Source organism: Vigna angularis, chromosome 11 (genome assembly GCF_016808095.1).
Source record: "Vigna angularis cultivar LongXiaoDou No.4 chromosome 11, ASM1680809v1, whole genome shotgun sequence".
Classification (NCBI taxonomy): Eukaryota; Viridiplantae; Streptophyta; class Magnoliopsida; order Fabales; family Fabaceae; genus Vigna; species Vigna angularis.
Genome location: NC_068980.1, coordinates 27,151,443 through 27,169,574, shown reverse-complemented (window position 1 = coordinate 27,169,574; position 18,132 = coordinate 27,151,443). Strand labels below are relative to the sequence as shown.

The 18,132-nt window shown below is 38.6% G+C and overlaps 1 protein-coding gene across 1 annotated transcript; it reads right to left on the bottom strand.

The window, feature by feature from the left end:
• Positions 1 to 5,452: 5,452 nt before the first annotated feature.
• LOC128194729 (receptor-like cytoplasmic kinase 176) lies at positions 5,453 to 7,540 on the bottom strand. Its single transcript, XM_052870664.1, has 3 exons — positions 7,517 to 7,540; positions 7,316 to 7,439; positions 5,453 to 6,032 (listed from the first exon to the last, which is right to left on the bottom strand). The coding sequence occupies exons 2-3, from the start codon at positions 7,356 to 7,358 to the stop codon at positions 5,602 to 5,604; spliced, it is 474 nt and encodes a 157-aa protein (XP_052726624.1). The 5' UTR covers positions 7,359 to 7,439; positions 7,517 to 7,540; the 3' UTR covers positions 5,453 to 5,601.
• Between the last annotated feature and the right edge of the window lie 10,592 nt (positions 7,541 to 18,132).

The window sequence follows — 18,132 nt, the reverse complement described above, 5'->3', positions numbered from 1 at the left end:
TAAGAGAAGTACTTGTAGAATTAAGAAATTGGACTGAATGAAATAAGAAATCTGTGACGGACGTTAATTTCCACTCGGGTCAGTTAAATGAACTAACTCGTTTAGGTTCACACTGGTACTTACAGAAAATTTCATTATGGAGACCTTAGACCGGATCCAATGTAAGGAGAAAACCAAGAATGTTAAGAACTATCTTTGGAATAATTCACATACGAAAGTCCGATACCAGTAAAAATGACTGAACATGGGGAAAAGGAAATATTATTATAGTCGAACGAACGTTATTTTATCAAGGTTGATTATACAATAATACGAGCGCTTGGTATAAGACCGAGCACTAATTAGGACGAACGCTAGGTGTAGGACCGAGCGCTATTTATGACGAACGCTAGGTGTAAGACTGAGCGTTACTTATTACGAACGCTAGGTATAAGATCGAGCGTTACTTATTCTTAAAGTACAAGGGTATAAATATATTATTACTTTATTTTAGATATCCGTATACCACTAGGCTGAGCCGAACGCTCAAACCTAGTATTTCACAGGACGACGCTCGTTCTCGACCAGAGTTCTTCCAAATGAAGAATTCCATTTTAAACAGTTTATTAGAAAACCGAACGGTAGAGGACCGTTCGACGACGAACGCACATTATCATAATGAGAATGTCATATTCAGATTTTTCATCTATTTTTCAACTCACATTTCAGCATATTAATTCATATCTTATAACTTCATATCAAATATCAATTTACATGCTTTACAGAATTCCACATTAATAATTCATACTTCACAGTGATAACTCATATTCACATTTACACATCTTACACATCATCATACGTATCAACCAGCATGCATCATATTCATTTAAGCAACTTAAAAGAACGTTCATACAAAGCACAGCGTACGAATTAAATCAAATAAGCTTCCCTTACCTCTAGAATGACCGAACGTTCTCAAACGCAGAAACACAACTTCTCCACTACAGATCCTCCGCTCGTTAAACCAACTACACAAGTGATAACCCGACACTATCAAAACTACTCATTTTACAAATGGTGACCAACACCCGAACTCAGAACTGAGTTACATGCTTGAAAACGAACGACAGAGAGCAAGGAAAGACTTACCAGCTCAGCTTCACAAACCGAACAGTTTAGCTGGAAGCTCTTGACGCCGGAATCACTTCTACGGTGGCGGAATAATGATAAGAGGAGAGAAAGTGGGTGTTTTCTCAGAGAAAAGATGAAGAGAAGGTTGAGAGAAGGAGGAGAGAATGAGGTTCTTCAAAAACGAGAAAAGAGGTTGCATGCAGAGAAAGTGGGTAGATTTTCTGAAAATCTAAGTTTTGCTTTACACACCAAAATGAACGTCCCCTCTTCAGCCGACACCTGCTTTCCACTATCGATTCGCGACTCCCCTCGGCATGACACCTGGCGTTCGTTAATGAAGTGTCGCGCTCTCCGAGTGACACTCGGGCTGCACTTCGCTCGTCACTCCAGACTCCATGCAGCGTGACACCTGGCGTCCGTTGGTGAAGTGTCTCGCTCTGCGGTCGCCACGTACGTTGTTGAGGTGTCTCGTTCTCCGGCTGCCACGCGTACTCCAGCGTACGTTATTTTCCAGGGTCTTACAGAATGTCATTAACATTGTTTCTTCTGTACCTTATCGTAGAACGTTTATTCAACAAATAAAAAATTATACATTGATTATATTTTCATGTTTAAATTATTTCCCTTTCTCCCTTCCTTATAAGTTGTTGCAACAAATAAAAAAAAACTGTTTGCTATTTTTTTCCAATTCAAATTAACTTTAGAGCCTAATTTAAAAAGAATTTACTCATTCTATAAATAACTTTTAGAAAATCAAAGTGTTCAATAATATTGACCATATTTCATAATTTCTGAAACAGAATAACCATTTTACTTTGTTACAGTAAATTCTAAGTTAAAGTCACTATATTTACAAAAATGGTGATATTTATACTGTTTTACTTATAGTTTCACAATAATTGAATTATTTAATTTTGTTCTTAATAAATGGTTGAACATACATGCTACAACGCTTGCTCCAATTGAGATACACAGTCAAATAAGGTTAAATATGGAATACAAATTGTTTCTGTTCTCTATTCATCACATCAAAATATTATTAATAGTGTTATATAATAATAATTTAATCTCAATAAACATTAATATAATAATCACAATTGAAATTATGCAGTGTAAGACCCTGGAAAAACGTACACCATTAATCACCTGTCACATTCCCTTTAATTGCTCTCAAAACCCTTCTGCAGTGCATTAAAAACGCACTTCCATACTCTCTGCCTTCCTGCCAGGTGTCGTGATGGAATGTTCCTAAATCAGTAGTGGAAGACAAGTGTCAGCAAGAGAACGGACGTTGGTTTTTAAACAAAAATGATTTTTCTGAAGTCCGCGTCACTCTCTGCATGCACTCTTCTTCTTCCTCAGAACTCAACTTTTCATTTTCTCCACCTTCTCTCTAGAAAGCCTTCAACTTCTCTCTACTATAACTCACCACCCTCTTCTCCGATCACGTTTCAGAAACCGTAGAACTGTTCCCGGTGTCTTAAGCTTCGTTTTGAACCGATCATTTCAACGTTCTAGTACTGGTAAGTATTCTGCTTCTTAACCGTTCGTTCTGGCTAGCATGCAAACCAAGATTCGGCTGCATGCAAGGGTATAAATTAAATTCTTCTGCGTTTTCTTTTGGTTAGATTTAGTTGGAGAACTTAAGGAAAACGTTGAAGGTAGAAAGCCATAGTTGGACGAGTCAAAATCACACTCTTAGGACGTTCACTACTGGTCCAGGTAAGGGAAGCTTATTGTGATTTAATTGATGTTGTATGTTGTATGAACGTCTGATATGGACTGAATGTATGAGATAAATGCTGATTGATGATGTATGAACGATCGCTGTTATAATGAATGAATATGGTATGCATTGGTTGATACGTATGCTGATGGTTGCTGGGTATGAATGATTAATGTGAATCGTATAAAGTTTGTAATTTGATATTTTGATATGAAGTTATAAAGTATGAGTTGATATGTTAAATCTGGAATTTTTGATAATATGGATTATGATAAGAAGTACCCTTATGATTATGTACGTACGTCACTGGACGGTCTTTGACCGTTTGGTATTTTAGTGAAAATGACTTGGTAAGGGATTCTTTCATTCGGAAAGAATCCTAGTTAAGGACGAACGCCCTATTGTATTATTGCTACGTTCGAGCGTTCGGCCGAACGTAGACATCCGAGTGAAATGTAAGGAGTTGAGAAATTTATAGTTGTACCTTTGGACTCTTAGTCATTTCTAAATTCTATCTTCACCATCTCGTATTACCTTTAATTATAATTGCTATTATGAATACAAGTCTGCGATGGGTCTCGACCCAAAGCGTTCGTTATGAGGGGCGCTCGGTCTTATACCGAAACGCTCGTCCTAGAATTAAATTACCAAACTGGTGTAAATAGCGTTCGTCCAAATTTCAATAAATTCGTGTACCGCGTTCGGTCATTGACTGGCAGACGGCTTTTATCATTAAATTATTCTCGGTATGGTCATCTAAACGTCTTGAAGGACTTTATCTATTTTGGATTCGGCCTGGAGCCTTCCTAATTAAATTATTCTTTGAGTAATGATTTGAATTCTTCCTAGAGTCAGTTCATTCAACTGGCTCGAGTAGGAAATGACGTTCGGTAAATCTGATGTGTCAGTTTTATTCGTTTCTGAAGCGACAATCTCTCTGTCTAGCTGTTCACGTTCGTCCTTGTTATGAAGAGGGCTGAACGCTCGTTATTTTATGAAATTGAAATGGAAGATGAAAATGAGGTTAAAGTGAAGAATGATAATGAACGAACCGTATATGAGATGAAATGATGATTGTGGAATTTGAACGAGCGTTCCAGGAAGGAACGACTCATGTATGGATGAATTTGAATATGGAATTTGGTAAAGTATGACTGTGGGCATGCTAATGCTGGCTGTCCATCCTGATGTTCCGTGAGTACTCGTCCTCACTTAGAGGAGGGTAGGTCATGTGTGGGAACGACAGGAGGTCCGAGTCCTTAGGGGTACTTTGGATAGGGCTAACCTCGGGTGGCAGCTGATGTGTTTTTCCAGTTACTACATCACCCGGGTGCAAGGGACGCCTGTAGCTACACAGATTCATACAGTCCGGACGGTCCGTCTAGTGGTAGTTTTTGGATGATTATTCATGTTGAATTATTTTGGTGTATTTGAAATGTTAAATGTTTATGATGTTGTATGAATTAAATTACGTAAGCTTACCCTTCGTTTTTCCTTGTGTTGTCCCTCGTCTTTGTACGTCCGTCTTGTCCTTGCGATGATTATCCGTGTGGATGGGAGCAGATGGAAGTGAGCTACTTGAAGAGGCGCTGGAAGAAGAAAATTTGGAAGATGCGAGCCTCGTAGATGTGGAAGTAAAGGCCGAGCTCTAGCACACTCGTTTGTTTAGTTTAGAGTTGTTTAGTCTTATTAGTGAACGTTCGGTTATTTGGTTTTGTAAAACCGTTCGTCCTTGACTCTTCTTATTTCTACTGAACTGTATTTTGTTTCTGTATTTTAAGCCGTTCGGCTTTTCGAACCCAGTTTTAATGTAAGACTGTTTTGTTTAACTGTTTAATGTAATTAAATTCTAATTTATGGTGATTACTGTATTTTGGGATGTTACATGTAGTAAAAAGAAAAAAACACAGTAGAATAAGAATAATTTCTCTCTTCCACCACTGAAACCATAAAAACTGAAAATAGAATAGATCAAATATCTTCTGCTTCTCCAAGTAATTTCTAAATTTATTATCTATGCATGTTACAGTTAGGTACTAAACTGTTATTTTGGAAGGTAAGTTTATTCCATGTTTCCTTATAAGATTTATGTTCAACATCTCTATGAGAGACCGATGTTTTAACGAATTAATTTTGATTGAATAATAATAATAACAAATAAAGAATAATGTATATTTTAATGTTATAATATCATAATTTTATAATACATGTTTAATAAACCATTTTTAGATGAGATACTGTGTCGTTCATATCCTCTTTGAAGCGATGAATAATTCATTTAAGTAGCAAGAGAAATGATACTTAGACACAAAAATTTTACATTTATTTGATATTATCTTTCTTTATTTTTTACATTTTTTTCTTTACTAAAAATACAAAATTTTACTCTTTTATTCTTTTATAACCGTTTTAGGTTTATAATTTGTATCAAATGAATATAAATATATGTTACCCTACCATTATTTCGATACCAATGGTCATAAAATAGTAAAATAATACACATTTATATTTATTTAACACATGTTATAAGAGTAAAATGGTCATTAAAAAGTAAATTTTTGTATAATGTGTCAAAATATCATTTCTAATATCAATACCATGCTTAAAAAACGCTAGTATGAAAATTTGAATATTATTACTGAATCAACAACTGTACAACAATCAGAAATCTTAAGACAAGTTTAAGTGGAAGTTCATCATGATATACATACACGTACAATTACGAACTCCAGCAAAATCAGATAACTTGAAACCAACATGCACTTTCACTTCTTTGTTGTTTCATGTTGTTTACCTCTATGTTGTCTGTAGCCACTGCTTCTTGAGCTATGATCACTCCTCCCAGTTTGATGATGACGATGGCTTCCCACCCCTGCAACAGTTTTTTCACTAGAATCCTGAAGTTCCTCCAATGCTCTCACCACTTCATCCATTTTTGGTCTAAATCTTGGCTCCACAGAGAGGCATTGAATGGCAAGGTTGGCTACTTTCATGGCTTCGCGCGTCGAGTATTGGCCTTCGATGCGAGCATCCATGACTTGGAAGATCCTGCGTTTGTTGCTGAGGTATGGTTTGGCCCATTCAATTAAATTGTGCTCCCCACTTGGCCTGTTGCTGTCAAGGGCACGTTTGCCAGACATGATTTCAAGCAGAACAACCCCAAAACTGTAGACATCACTCTTCTTTGTCAAGTGACCTTCACAAAAACACAAGAGCAAGGTCTCAACTTTGATTCTATTTAAACACTTCAAGAGACTTCAAATGTAGTGTTTCATCATGCATGACGTTATAGTGTAATTATGACACTACCTCCAATCCAAAACCTTACAACAATAGGTTTCTGGATCTTTTTATTTATATGTTATTTATCTTTCTCATTTATGCTCGATGTAAAAACTCAAACTTACACTTGAACTCCAGACATAGCATTGAGACCTCAAAATAATAATAGTAACAGATTCAACTTTGATACTTCAAAACACTTTGAATACTTTGAAATAATAATTGAGTTCCTGGCATACTTATGTGAGATGGTATTCGTCAGACAATTTATGGACACTTAGAAGTCACAAAACTTCTACCTGCAGTTTGAATACTTCAAAATGACAAGAACTGGAGTCAACACTAATCCTTAAAAGAACTTTGAATACTTCAAAATAATAATCATGTTAATGTCATAGTTGTTTGTGAGAATTTATGGACATTTTGACTGCATTTTATAATTTTATTCACTTGTTTTAAACTTCTATAGTAACACAGATGAGATTATCTGTAGATGTATTATGCAATTCTACTGAGCTTAGAATGACACATGCTCATCTTTAAATCAGTTCTATCATTTAAGATTTGAGCTTTATCAATTAATACTATTAGTATTGCATACTGGTCGCATTGTGTACTATGCTTTTAAAATTTGCTATGTGGCCATATCACATCATATCCACATAACCATGAGCTATACCTTATTCATGCCTTTTAGTCACAGAAGTCTTTGTGTTTGTGAAAGTGAATGGATTGTACAGTGTATCTTTGGGAGATGTCTGAATTTCAGTTAGCATAGCAAAATGCCCTAGTCAATTTCACCCTGCTATGTTTGTAAACAAGTTAACTGCTTTTAGGACATGACTTGCACTAAACTTTTGATGGTATATCATTTTCTAACGAGTTTACCAAAAATTCTAAGAGCCTTGAAGCATAGAACCTCCAGGCCCAAATTCTAATTCAGTAGTAATATGAAAGATGTGATTGGGAAATGAAATGTGCTGCAGTGTGAGATTGTTGCTTACTAATGAAGGGTGAAAAAGAAGCTTAAAAGCTCCACCATAGTTTGAAACAGAACAAATAAGGGGGTTTCTTCTTTCTGGTAATTATTACATGATTGGTGCAGAATAATTTAGAAGACATGATTATATTATATCTAAAGAAGTTTGTATGACCAATTAAAGTGCTCATAAACTGAGTACTCAACAAATGAGGTACCTGTGGCAATATATTCAGGAGCAGCATAGCCATAAGTGCCCATTACCCTTGTAGAGACATGGCTTTCATCACCTGCTGGTCCATCCTTTGCCAAGCCAAAATCAGAAAGTTTTGCATTGTAATTCTGTCATCAACAAAAAGGAATGTTAGAAAATAGTGTGTTATGATTAGTAAAATATAAGTTCAATGAGATTGGCTTACCGAATCAAGTAAGATATTAGAAGCTTTGAATGTAAGTTTCATTATTTTCTCTACTATCATTAGTTCTAGGATCTTAAGAATTTATGATTCTCACAACATCAACATAATTTCATAATTAGGATAGGAAATTTTACTAACCTTGATCCATGCTAATTGGTTCTTGATTTCCTTGCTCTAGATCTTCAACTCCTTACCCAATCTATCCCTTGATGCAACCTTAATTCTCTCAAGACTTTCTTGATGGTTTTCTAATGGAAGAGAGAGTTTCTTGCTTTCATAAAAATTGTGTGCATCAGGGACAGAACCCTTCTCCATTCTTATACAACTTCCATCAAGTTGTAATTGCCATTAAGTCCCTCAAATATATTAAATCACATTTTAACCCTTATTTATTTTCACATGAGTCACTTAATTGTTAGGTAATTCTAACATTCTCCCACTTGACTCTTGTGATGTCATAACATTCTGTGATTTAATAAATAATCATAATGTGCATTTGAGGACTTTACATAATTGGCTTCATCATTATTCATAATTAAAGATATAGAAATAATAAGAGTCATGGCGGTCGCACATCATTCAACCAATATGTCTCCTTCCATGTACTACTGTATTATCTCTTTCTCTTTAATATGACGTCATAAAACTTAAATACATAATGGGTTCAAACATAATGTCATTTTAATAACAATAATATAATTTGTTTCTTTTTCTTCATCATAATTTGTATACTTAACCATATAGAAGAAAATACAAATACAAATTTCAGAAACTTATACATTAAAGAACTCAAGTGTCACATAAGCATTAATAACATTAACATTCAACTTTCAATGGTAGACATAATGCCCATATTCTTTACATGATCAACAAATAATTTGGGCGGTAACCCTTTTTTTAAAGGGTCAGAAATCATAAAATCAGTGCTAATATGTTCTATTGACACTTTATGTTTCTGAATTTCTTCTTTAACGACAAAGTATTTCAATTCCATATGTAGCACCTTTGGAATACTTATCGTTCTTAGAAAAGAAGACTGCTGCGGAATTGTCACAATAAATTTTCAGCGGCTTGGCAATACTGTCAACTATTCCAAGTCCTGAAATAAAGTTCCGCAACCAATTAGCCTGAATAGTGGCCTCAAAGCATGCCACAAATTCAGCTTCCATAGTGGATGTAGCAATGACGGACTGCTTCGCACTTTTCCATGAGATTGCTCCTCCGGCTAAAAGATACAGATAACCATATGTAGATTTTCTTGTATCTATACAGCCAGCAAAGTCTGAATCTGTATATCCAATCACTTCAAGATGATTAGATCTTTTATAAGTAAGCATGTGATTCTTTGTTCCTTGTAGGTATCTTAAAACTTTCTTTGCAGCTTTCCAATGATCCATTCCTGGATTACTCTGATATCTACCAAGCATACCAACTGCAAAACTAATATCTGGTCTTGTACATGTTTGAGCATACATCAAACTCCCAACAACAGATGCATAAGGGATATTTTCCATCTGTTTCCGTTCCAAATCATTCTTTGGAGGTTTAATCATTCACTAAGTCCCTATTTTCGCATGGAATCTCAATTTCGTCCCTTTCTTTCTGAAAATCTCAATTGGGTCCCAATTTTATGAAAATTGCAACAAATCGATCCTTTCCGTTAAATAGTGTCAAACGGCGTTAAAAAAATTGATGAGTGAATGCTGAGATGACGAACGAGCGCTCGTCCAGCAGCGAACGAGCGCTCGTCCACCGAACGAATGGTCGTCCAGTGTGGAACGAACGGTTGTCCACCAGAGAACGGACGCTCGTCGACCTCTTACTGCTGGACAACCGTTCGTTCCACACTGGACGACCGTTCGTTCGGTGGTCGAGCGCTCGTTCGCTGCTGGACGAGCGTTCGTTCGCTGCTGGACGAGCGCTCGTTCGCTGCTGGATGAGCGCTCGTTCGCTGATGGACGAGCGCTCGTTCGCTGCTGGACGAGCGCTCGTTCGTCATCTCAGCATTCACTCATCAATTTTTTTAACGCCGTCCAGCCAAATTAACGGAAAGGATCGATTTGTTGCAATTTTCATAAAATTGGGACCCAATTGAGATTTTCAGAAAGAAAGGGACGAAATTGAGATTCCATGCGAAAATAGGGACTTAGTGAATGATTAAACCTTCTTTGGACATTGCATGAGACTAAACTTGTCTCCTTTATGTATTGGAACGGGAGATGTTGAACATTTATCCATCTTAAATCTCTCTAAAACTTTATTAATATATGCTTTCTGAGACAAACCTAACAATCCTTGTGATCTATCACGGAATATTTCTATTCCTATCACATAATATGCCTCACTCATATCTTTCATTTCAAAGTTGTTAGAGAGAAATCTCTTAGTCTCACTTAACAGACCAAGGTCATTACTTGTAAGCAAGATATCATCAACATATAGAATCAAAAATATAAACTTGCTCCCACTGACCTTTAGATATATACACCGATCAACAGTGTTTTCCTTAAATCCAAAGGATATAATAGTATCATTGAACTTGAGATACCATTGTCGGGAAGCTTGTTTAAGTCCATATATTGATTTCTTTAGTTTATACACCATGTGTTCCTTTCCTTTTTCAGTGAACCCTACCGGTTGATCCATATAGACATCCTCTTCTAAATCCCCATTCAGAAAAGCAGTTTTGACATCCATTTGATGCAACTCAAGATCATAATGAGCTACTAATGCCATGATAATTCGGAAAGAATCTTTCTTAGAAACAGGTGAAAATGTTTCCTTATAGTCAATGCCATCTTTCTGAGTAAAACCTTTGGCAACAAGTCGGGCCTTGTAGCGTTCGATATTACCATGAGAGTCATGCTTAGTCTTAAAGACCCATTTACACCCAACTCTCTTGCATCCTTCTGGTAATTCCACAAGATCCCATACATCATTTTGTACCATCGATTTAAGCTCATCTTTCATAGCATTTAACCACTTATCAAAATTATCACCATTAATGGCTTCTGAAAATGAAACTGGATCGTTATCAATACTTAAGTCGTTTTCTGACTCTTGTAGATAAATCACATAATCATTCGAAATAACAGACTTTCTTTCTCTTTGAGATCTTCTTAATACTATTTCTTGTGATTGTTCTACAACTGGTTCATTGTTAATTACGGGAGTATTGATGCGTTGTTCTTCTTGATTGTTGTGTGTTTCTACAACATGAGGAACAACAACTCTTGAAGAAGAGGTACCAATTACAGGAACTTGTACTCTAACTTCTGTAATTTCAACCTTTCGTGAATCTACACTCCCACTAGTTTCCCCATTTTCAATGAACCGAGCATTTCCAGTTTCAACAATTCTTGTACTATGGTTAGGACAGTAAAATATATACCCTTTTGATTTTTCTGGATAACCAATGAAATATCCACTGATTGTTCTTGCATCCAGTTTCTTTTCTTGCGGATTATAAATTCTTATTTCTGCCTGACAACCCCAAACATGCAGGTGTCTCAAACTGGGTTTCCTATTTGTCCATAACTCAAAAGGAGTCTTTTGAACAGCCTTACTGGGAACCCTGTTTAACAAATACATGGCAGTTTTTAAGGAATACATCCACAACGATACAGGTAAACATGAATTACTTAACATACTCCTAACCATATCCATTAAGGTTCGATTACGCCTTTCTGATACACCATTTTGTTGTGGTGTGCCTGGCATTGTGTATTGAGCACAAATACCACGTTTCTCAAGAAATTTAGCAAATGGACCAGGATGTTGCCCACTTTCATCATATCTTCCAAAATACTCACCACCTCTATCAGACCTGACAATTTTCACCTTTCTGTCTAATTGTCTTTCTACTTCATTTACGTAAACTTCCAAGACATTCACTGCTTGAGATTTCTCATGCAGTAGATAGACATATCCATAACGCGAAAAATCATCAATGAAGGTGAAAGTATTTCTCTTTATTGAAGGAATTCACATCAAACGGACCACATATATCAGTGTGTATAATTTCAAGAAGCTGTGTACTTCTTGTGGCTCCTTTCTTTGTGTGTTTTGTTTGTTTGCCTTTAATACAATCCACACATACATTTAGATCAGTAAAATCTAAATCTGGAAGGATTTCATTCTTTACTAATCTTTGCATCCTTTCTTTGGAAATATGTCCCAAACGTTTATGCCACAAATAAGCAGATCGTTCATCCACTAAACTGCGTTTAGTGCTAACATTGTGATGCAAGGTCATAAGAGTTTCAGCATATAAATTATCCAAATTCAATTTATATAAACCATCATAAAGTGTACCAGATCCAATCATACAGGCACGCTTAAACAAACTGAAACAACCATTCCCAAATTTAAAAAAGTATCCAGCAACATCAAGCTTAGACAAAGAAATCAAATTTCTAGTGATACTAGGTACATAAAAAGTATCCATCAGGTCTAAGTGATATCCAGTGTCAAGAATTAATCGATAAGTCCCAATAGCTTCCACTGGAACTTTCACTCTATTTCCCATGAAGACGAACTTCTCAGTTGGGTTTATGGTTCGGATTGTAAGGAATCCCTGCATCACATTAGAAACATGAGTCGTACATCCAGAATCAATCCACCAAGTATTATGGGGAACTTCAGTTAAGTTTGATTCAAAACATACGTAAGCATTATGCTTACCTTTCTTTTCGAACCAAGCTTTACGCTTTAAGCAGTCTTTCTGAAAATGTCCAGACTTCTTGCAGAAATGACATTTATCATTTTTCTTCTGGATTTTGGTTGAGGACTCGTCAATCTTTAATGGTCCTTTACCCTTTACATGTTTCTTAAATTTCTTTCCAGCTCCTTGATTCTTTAGATAATGAACAGAGTGGCTTCTTAAGTTCTTAAGTCTGGTCTCTTCTTGAACTAACATACTGTGCAATTCATGCACATTCCATTTGTCTTTTAAGGTGTTATAGTTCATCTGAAATGGACCATACTCAAATGGTAGCGAGTTCAAAATGAACTGCACGAGAAACGTTTCATCCACTTTCATTCCCAAATTTAAAATTTAATAATAATTTAATTTAATTTATTATTTTAATATAATTTAATATTTTTATATATATTGAATCAGATTTTATATTATTATTTTTGATTTTCTATTTTTATTTTTATTACTTTTATTTTAATTATTTTAATTTTAATTTTTTTAATATAATTATTATAATAATACAAATTATATTTTAATAATTATTAAAATATGAAAAATACTAAATTATATTATATTTTTAAATTAAATTAAATAGTTATTAAATTATAAATAAAAATTAAAGTTTTAAAAATTTGTTAGAGGTATGCAATGTTAAAGAGGTGTATGATTACTTTAATAAAGAAAAGTTAAAATAATATTTATTAAGGTTAAAAAAAATTGATAAAATATAAAAAGTGTAGGATGAGGTTGGAGGTACAAATAAAACATTCAAAATGAAATTTTAAAAAAAAATTGAGATACATATAAAATATCATAAAGTTAAAATTGTAATTTTTGGAGATGATTAGAGGTGTAAGGTGAAACTCCCGTGACTAATAATGTGCGGCTAGGGTTTGTCTCTGTTGTTGCATTCCCAAGTTTTCTTCTTTTATGCCAAATCCTTTAACACAGTCCCCTTTCCATGACGCTCACATCTCCACGTTGTCTTGGATTCCTTTTCCTCTTTCTAAGCAGATGAAGATGGAGGGAATTAGCCTGAATTTGTTATTCTGAAATCTTCACTTAACCCTTGTTCACTTGAATGGATTTGGGAGATAGTGATTTAATGGATTTAAGAGAATTTAAAAGTAAATTTGTTGTTGTTTATTTGAGTTAATTTTGGAGATAAGTGAGAATGGATTTGGAAGTAAATTTTTTTAATCTGTCACATTAATCAAATTCTACACTAAATCCAAAATCCACTTAGATAAACAATAAAAAATTTATCTTCAAATCCTCTCAAATCCATTCAATCATTCTCCCCTAAATTCATTCAAGTAAACAAAGCCTGAGTGTTAAGGTAAGGGCTTTCTTTTCCTAATTCAGATAAATGATTCTTGTATTAGTTCAAGAAAGGTCAACGGAATTACTTACTCCACTCTCATGAGGAGTTGTCAACTAAGCCTGACGTGGTAATGTACAGCCCAACGAGAGTTATGGTTTCTATTCTGAAATGATTTTGTTTCGGTGTAGATATTTTCCGGTGTGTCTTTGTTGCTCCTGGCTGTCTGGGACGCTTGCTCTTTTCCAATTATTGTTGTTCCTACTCGCCAAAGGAGGGGAGGTACCTGCAAAGATACTCCGACGCTCAAGTCAGATGTGAGTTATGGAGCTTTAGCTCTCAAGAGAGTAATTGGATACTGCTCTGAAATAATATTTAAGGTCTCTAGAGCATAAAGAGAACGTACCTGGACCTTGGCCCTATTACTGTATTTATAAGCAAAATAAGAAATAACCACCTTACCTAAAAATGTGGTTAGTGGCTTTATAAATATCTTAGATATTTTATGTGATAAATATAATATTTAAGATAAAATATCTTACTACATAACATGCCCCCCAAGTCCTAGTTAACCGTTCCGTTTTACGAACGTGGTAACTATAGGACTTATGAGTTTGATGGAGGTTGTATTCGTTGTATTAGAGAGCGTGAACCAAGGAGGACCGAGCAGTAGAGGCTGTATAGCCGAAGGTCACAGAAGCTGAATGCTTGAGGCCACGGACGGTAGAGGTCGAGTGGCATGTGAGGCCGAATGATTGAAGCCAAGCGGACGAACGTCAATGAGGCCGAATGGACAACATTAATGGCGTCGAACGGCCGAATACTTGAATGCAATACTTGAACGCTCGTACACAGGAATTGTCGAGCGGTTGAAATCAAAAGGAGGCCGAACGGTCGACTGCTAGAGCGCTCGTAAGCAAAGGTCAAACATCTTTGAGGCCGAACGGCCGAATGTTGAACGCTCGTCCGGATGGATTGTCGAGCGGTTGAAATCAAAGGTCGAACATCTTTGAGGCCGAACGGCCGAATGTTGAACGCTCGTCCGGATGGATTGTCGAGCGGTTGAAATCAAAGGTCGAACATCTTTGAGGCCGAACGGCCGAATGTTGAACGCTCGTCCGGATGGATTGTCGAGCGGTTGAAATCAAAGGTCGAGCACCTTTAAGGCCGAACGGCCGACTTTGTGAGCATTCGTTCACATTGATGGTCGAGCGTTGAGGCCGAATGACGAACGCTTTCGATGTCGAACGACAGAATCTTTGAAAATTTTATGTTCTAGGGCGAACATAAGCTAGGCTAGAGGATGGTCCCCTAGGTTTGATGGTCTGGGTGTTCTAGGGCGAACATCTACCAGCGGGAGTGTGTCCCTTTGTTCAATGCGCCTGGGTGTTCTAGGGCGAACATCTACCAGGTCTAGGAGTGCTTCAGGATGAACGGCTTTGAGGTGTCCGCTTTTATGTACAAGATATGCTTATCTGCACTGTAAGAAATAATATTAAGCATATAGGTGAGACCGTTTGGTCTAGTTGCAAACCTGGTGCCCGAACGCCAGTGAGTCCGAATGACCGAACGGCCGACTGTTTGGCATCGATGTTGAGCGAAGCGACGAACGCTCCAAGCCGAGCGTCAATGAGATCTAATGACCGAACGATATATCCCAAGAGAACGAACGTTGTTGGGATGAACGGCCGAATACTTGAATGCAATACTTGAACGCTCGTACACAGGAATTGTCGAGGGGTTGAAACCAAAAGGAGGCCGAACGGTCGACTGCTAGAACGCTCGTACAGAGATTGTCGAGCGGTTGAAATCAAAGGTCGAACACCTTTAAGGCCGAACGACCGACGGCTTGAACGCTCGTACATCGGGATTGTCGAGCGCTCGAATACAAAGGGCGAGGACGAACGACTGATTTTTTGAACGCTCGTCCACAGGGATTGTTGAGCGTTCGAATCGAGGATGAACGACTGATTTCTTGAACGCTCGTCCAAAGGCGTTGTCGAGCGATAGAGTCCAAAGAGCGAGGACGAACGACTGATTGCATGAACGCTCGTCCACAGGAATTGTCAGGCGTTCGGATCCGAATGACGAGGACGGACGATCTACTGTTTGAACGCTCGTCCACATTGAGTGTCGAGCGTTTGAGTCCATAGGGCTAGGACGAACGGCTGATTGCTTAAAACGCTCGTCGACCGTCGTTGTCGAGCGTTCGAGTCGGGCGAGGACGAACGGCTGATGTTTGAACGCTCGTCCACATTGAATGTCGAGCGTTCGTTTCCGAAGGGTGAGGACGAACGGTCTGCTGCTTGAACGCTCGTCCACAATGAGTGTCGAGCGTTCGGATACAAAGACGAGGACGAGCGGCTGCTGTTTGAACGCTCGTCCACATTGAGTGTCGAGCGTTCGGATACAAAAACGAGGACGAGCGGCTGATGTTTGAACGCTCGTCCACATTGAGTGTCGAGCGTTCGTTCCGAAGGGTGAGGACGAACGGTCTGCTTATTGAACGCTCGTCCACATTGAGTGTCGAGCGTTCGGATATAAAGACGCGGACGAGCGGCTTTTGTTTGAACGCTCGTCCACAATGAGTGTCGAGCGTTCGGATACAAAGACGAGGACGAGCGGCTGATGTTTGAACGCTCGTCCACATTGAGTGTCGAGCGTTCGGATACAGAAGGCGAGGTCGAGCGGTTGAGTAGCACGTGAGGTCGAGCGCTAGGGACCGAATGTCGATGATGAGCGAAGAGACGAACGCTCGACAATCTAATGGCCGAACGATTGGCCCTAACAGAACGAACGTCGTTGGCGTGAGGGCGGTTTGGACGCTCGACACGTGAATGCTTGTCACATGGCTTGTCGAGCGGTATTTGAACGTTCGCTGAAATAGATATTCGAGCGGTATTTGAACGCTCGTTAACAAGGATTGTTGAGTGGGGTTGGAACGCTCGTACATGAGAATTGACGAGCGGTCGAGCAGTGTGGACGCTCGTACACACGAATTGACGAGCGCTTTGCGAACGCTCGCTGAACCAAATGACGAACGCTCTAGGCCGAACGTCAGAGGAATGCAATGGCCGAACGTTGATGCCGTACGAGGGGCTGAATTTGGGACGTTTCAGGACGAGCGTCGTTGACGTACGCGAGGCTGTATTTGGGACGTTTCAGGACGAACGTCATTGACGTACGTGTGGCCGAGTGGGGGACGTTTAAGGACGAACGTCATTGACGTACGCGATATTGAGATTGGGACGCTTCCGCACGAACGTCATTGACGTACGCGAGATTGAGCTTGGGACGCTTCCGGACGAACGTCATTGACGTACGCGAGGCTAAGTTTGGGACGTTTCAGGACGAACATCATTGACGTACGCGAGGCTGGACGTGCGCAAGACGTGGATGACGCGATTGTTTTCGGAACCGAACGAGACGTGGATGGCGCGATTTTTGCGGAAGACGTGGAGAATGGGTCCGACACGCGGTTTTCTTGGAGGCGCCGAAATGGCTTGTCTCCGAGTTTGGGAATTTAGGGTTTTCGGTTCTCAATCTCGATTCTGATCCTTGGGGTTTCGATTCCTATGCGAAGAGTTCGCCATTTTGAATGCGTGAAGGTGGCGAGGGCAGCGACGCAGTGATTTGAAAAAGTGGCGGCGCCGTTGAGCTTTGGGTTTAGGGTTCCTGCTGTTCTCCGATTTTGGGGTTTGGGATTTTGTGGAAATTGGAAAATTAGGGATTTCTGTTGTAATTGGGTTTTCATTGATTGGAATTGTGGTTTTGATCTTCGCAGCGGCGATGATGAAGGCGGCAGCCCTCTCCGACGAAGATTTCCCACGTTTACCGACAAAGGAGACGGTGAAGCCAGATACAGTTCCGATGCGTCACAGTCCCTGCACCAGTCTTCAACCCGTTCTTGAATAATTGGATTGGGACATTGTTGTTTCCTCCAAATGGAAGGGAAAACTGGGGTGACGGCGTCGAGATTAAAAGAGGCAGTGAAAGAAGTTTTCTCTCCCGCAAAGGGTGTGATTTAGCGGAGGTGCTCAATGGCGCGATTTCGCAGAGGTGCTCGCGGTGGCGTCAATGGCTCGCGGAGGAGATTCCTGGCAGTGATGCGGCAGTAGCTTTATCTGAAGAAGGGATTCGTCAAGGCCGAGGCTCCTCTTGTGGCTTCTTTGGGTTGGCACTCGGCTCCACGGTGGGCGTCAAAATGTTTCGGTGTAGATATTTTCCGGTGTGTCTTTGTTGCTCCTAGCTGTCTGGGACGCTTGCTCTTTTCCAATTATTGTTGTTCCTACTCGCCAAAGGAGGGGAGGTACCTGCAAATACTCCGACGCTCAAGTCAGATGTGAGTTATGGAGCTTCAGCTCTCAAGAGAGTAATTGGATACTGCTCTGAAATAATATTTAAGGTCTCTAGAGCATAAAGAGAACGTACCTGGACCTTGGCCCTGTTACTGTATTTATAAGCAAAATAAGAAATAACCACCTTACCTAAAAATGTGGTTAGTGGCTTTATAAATATCTTAGATATTTTATGTGATAAATATAATATTTAAGATAAAATATCTTACTACATAACAGATTTCTAAGGGAATTTTTC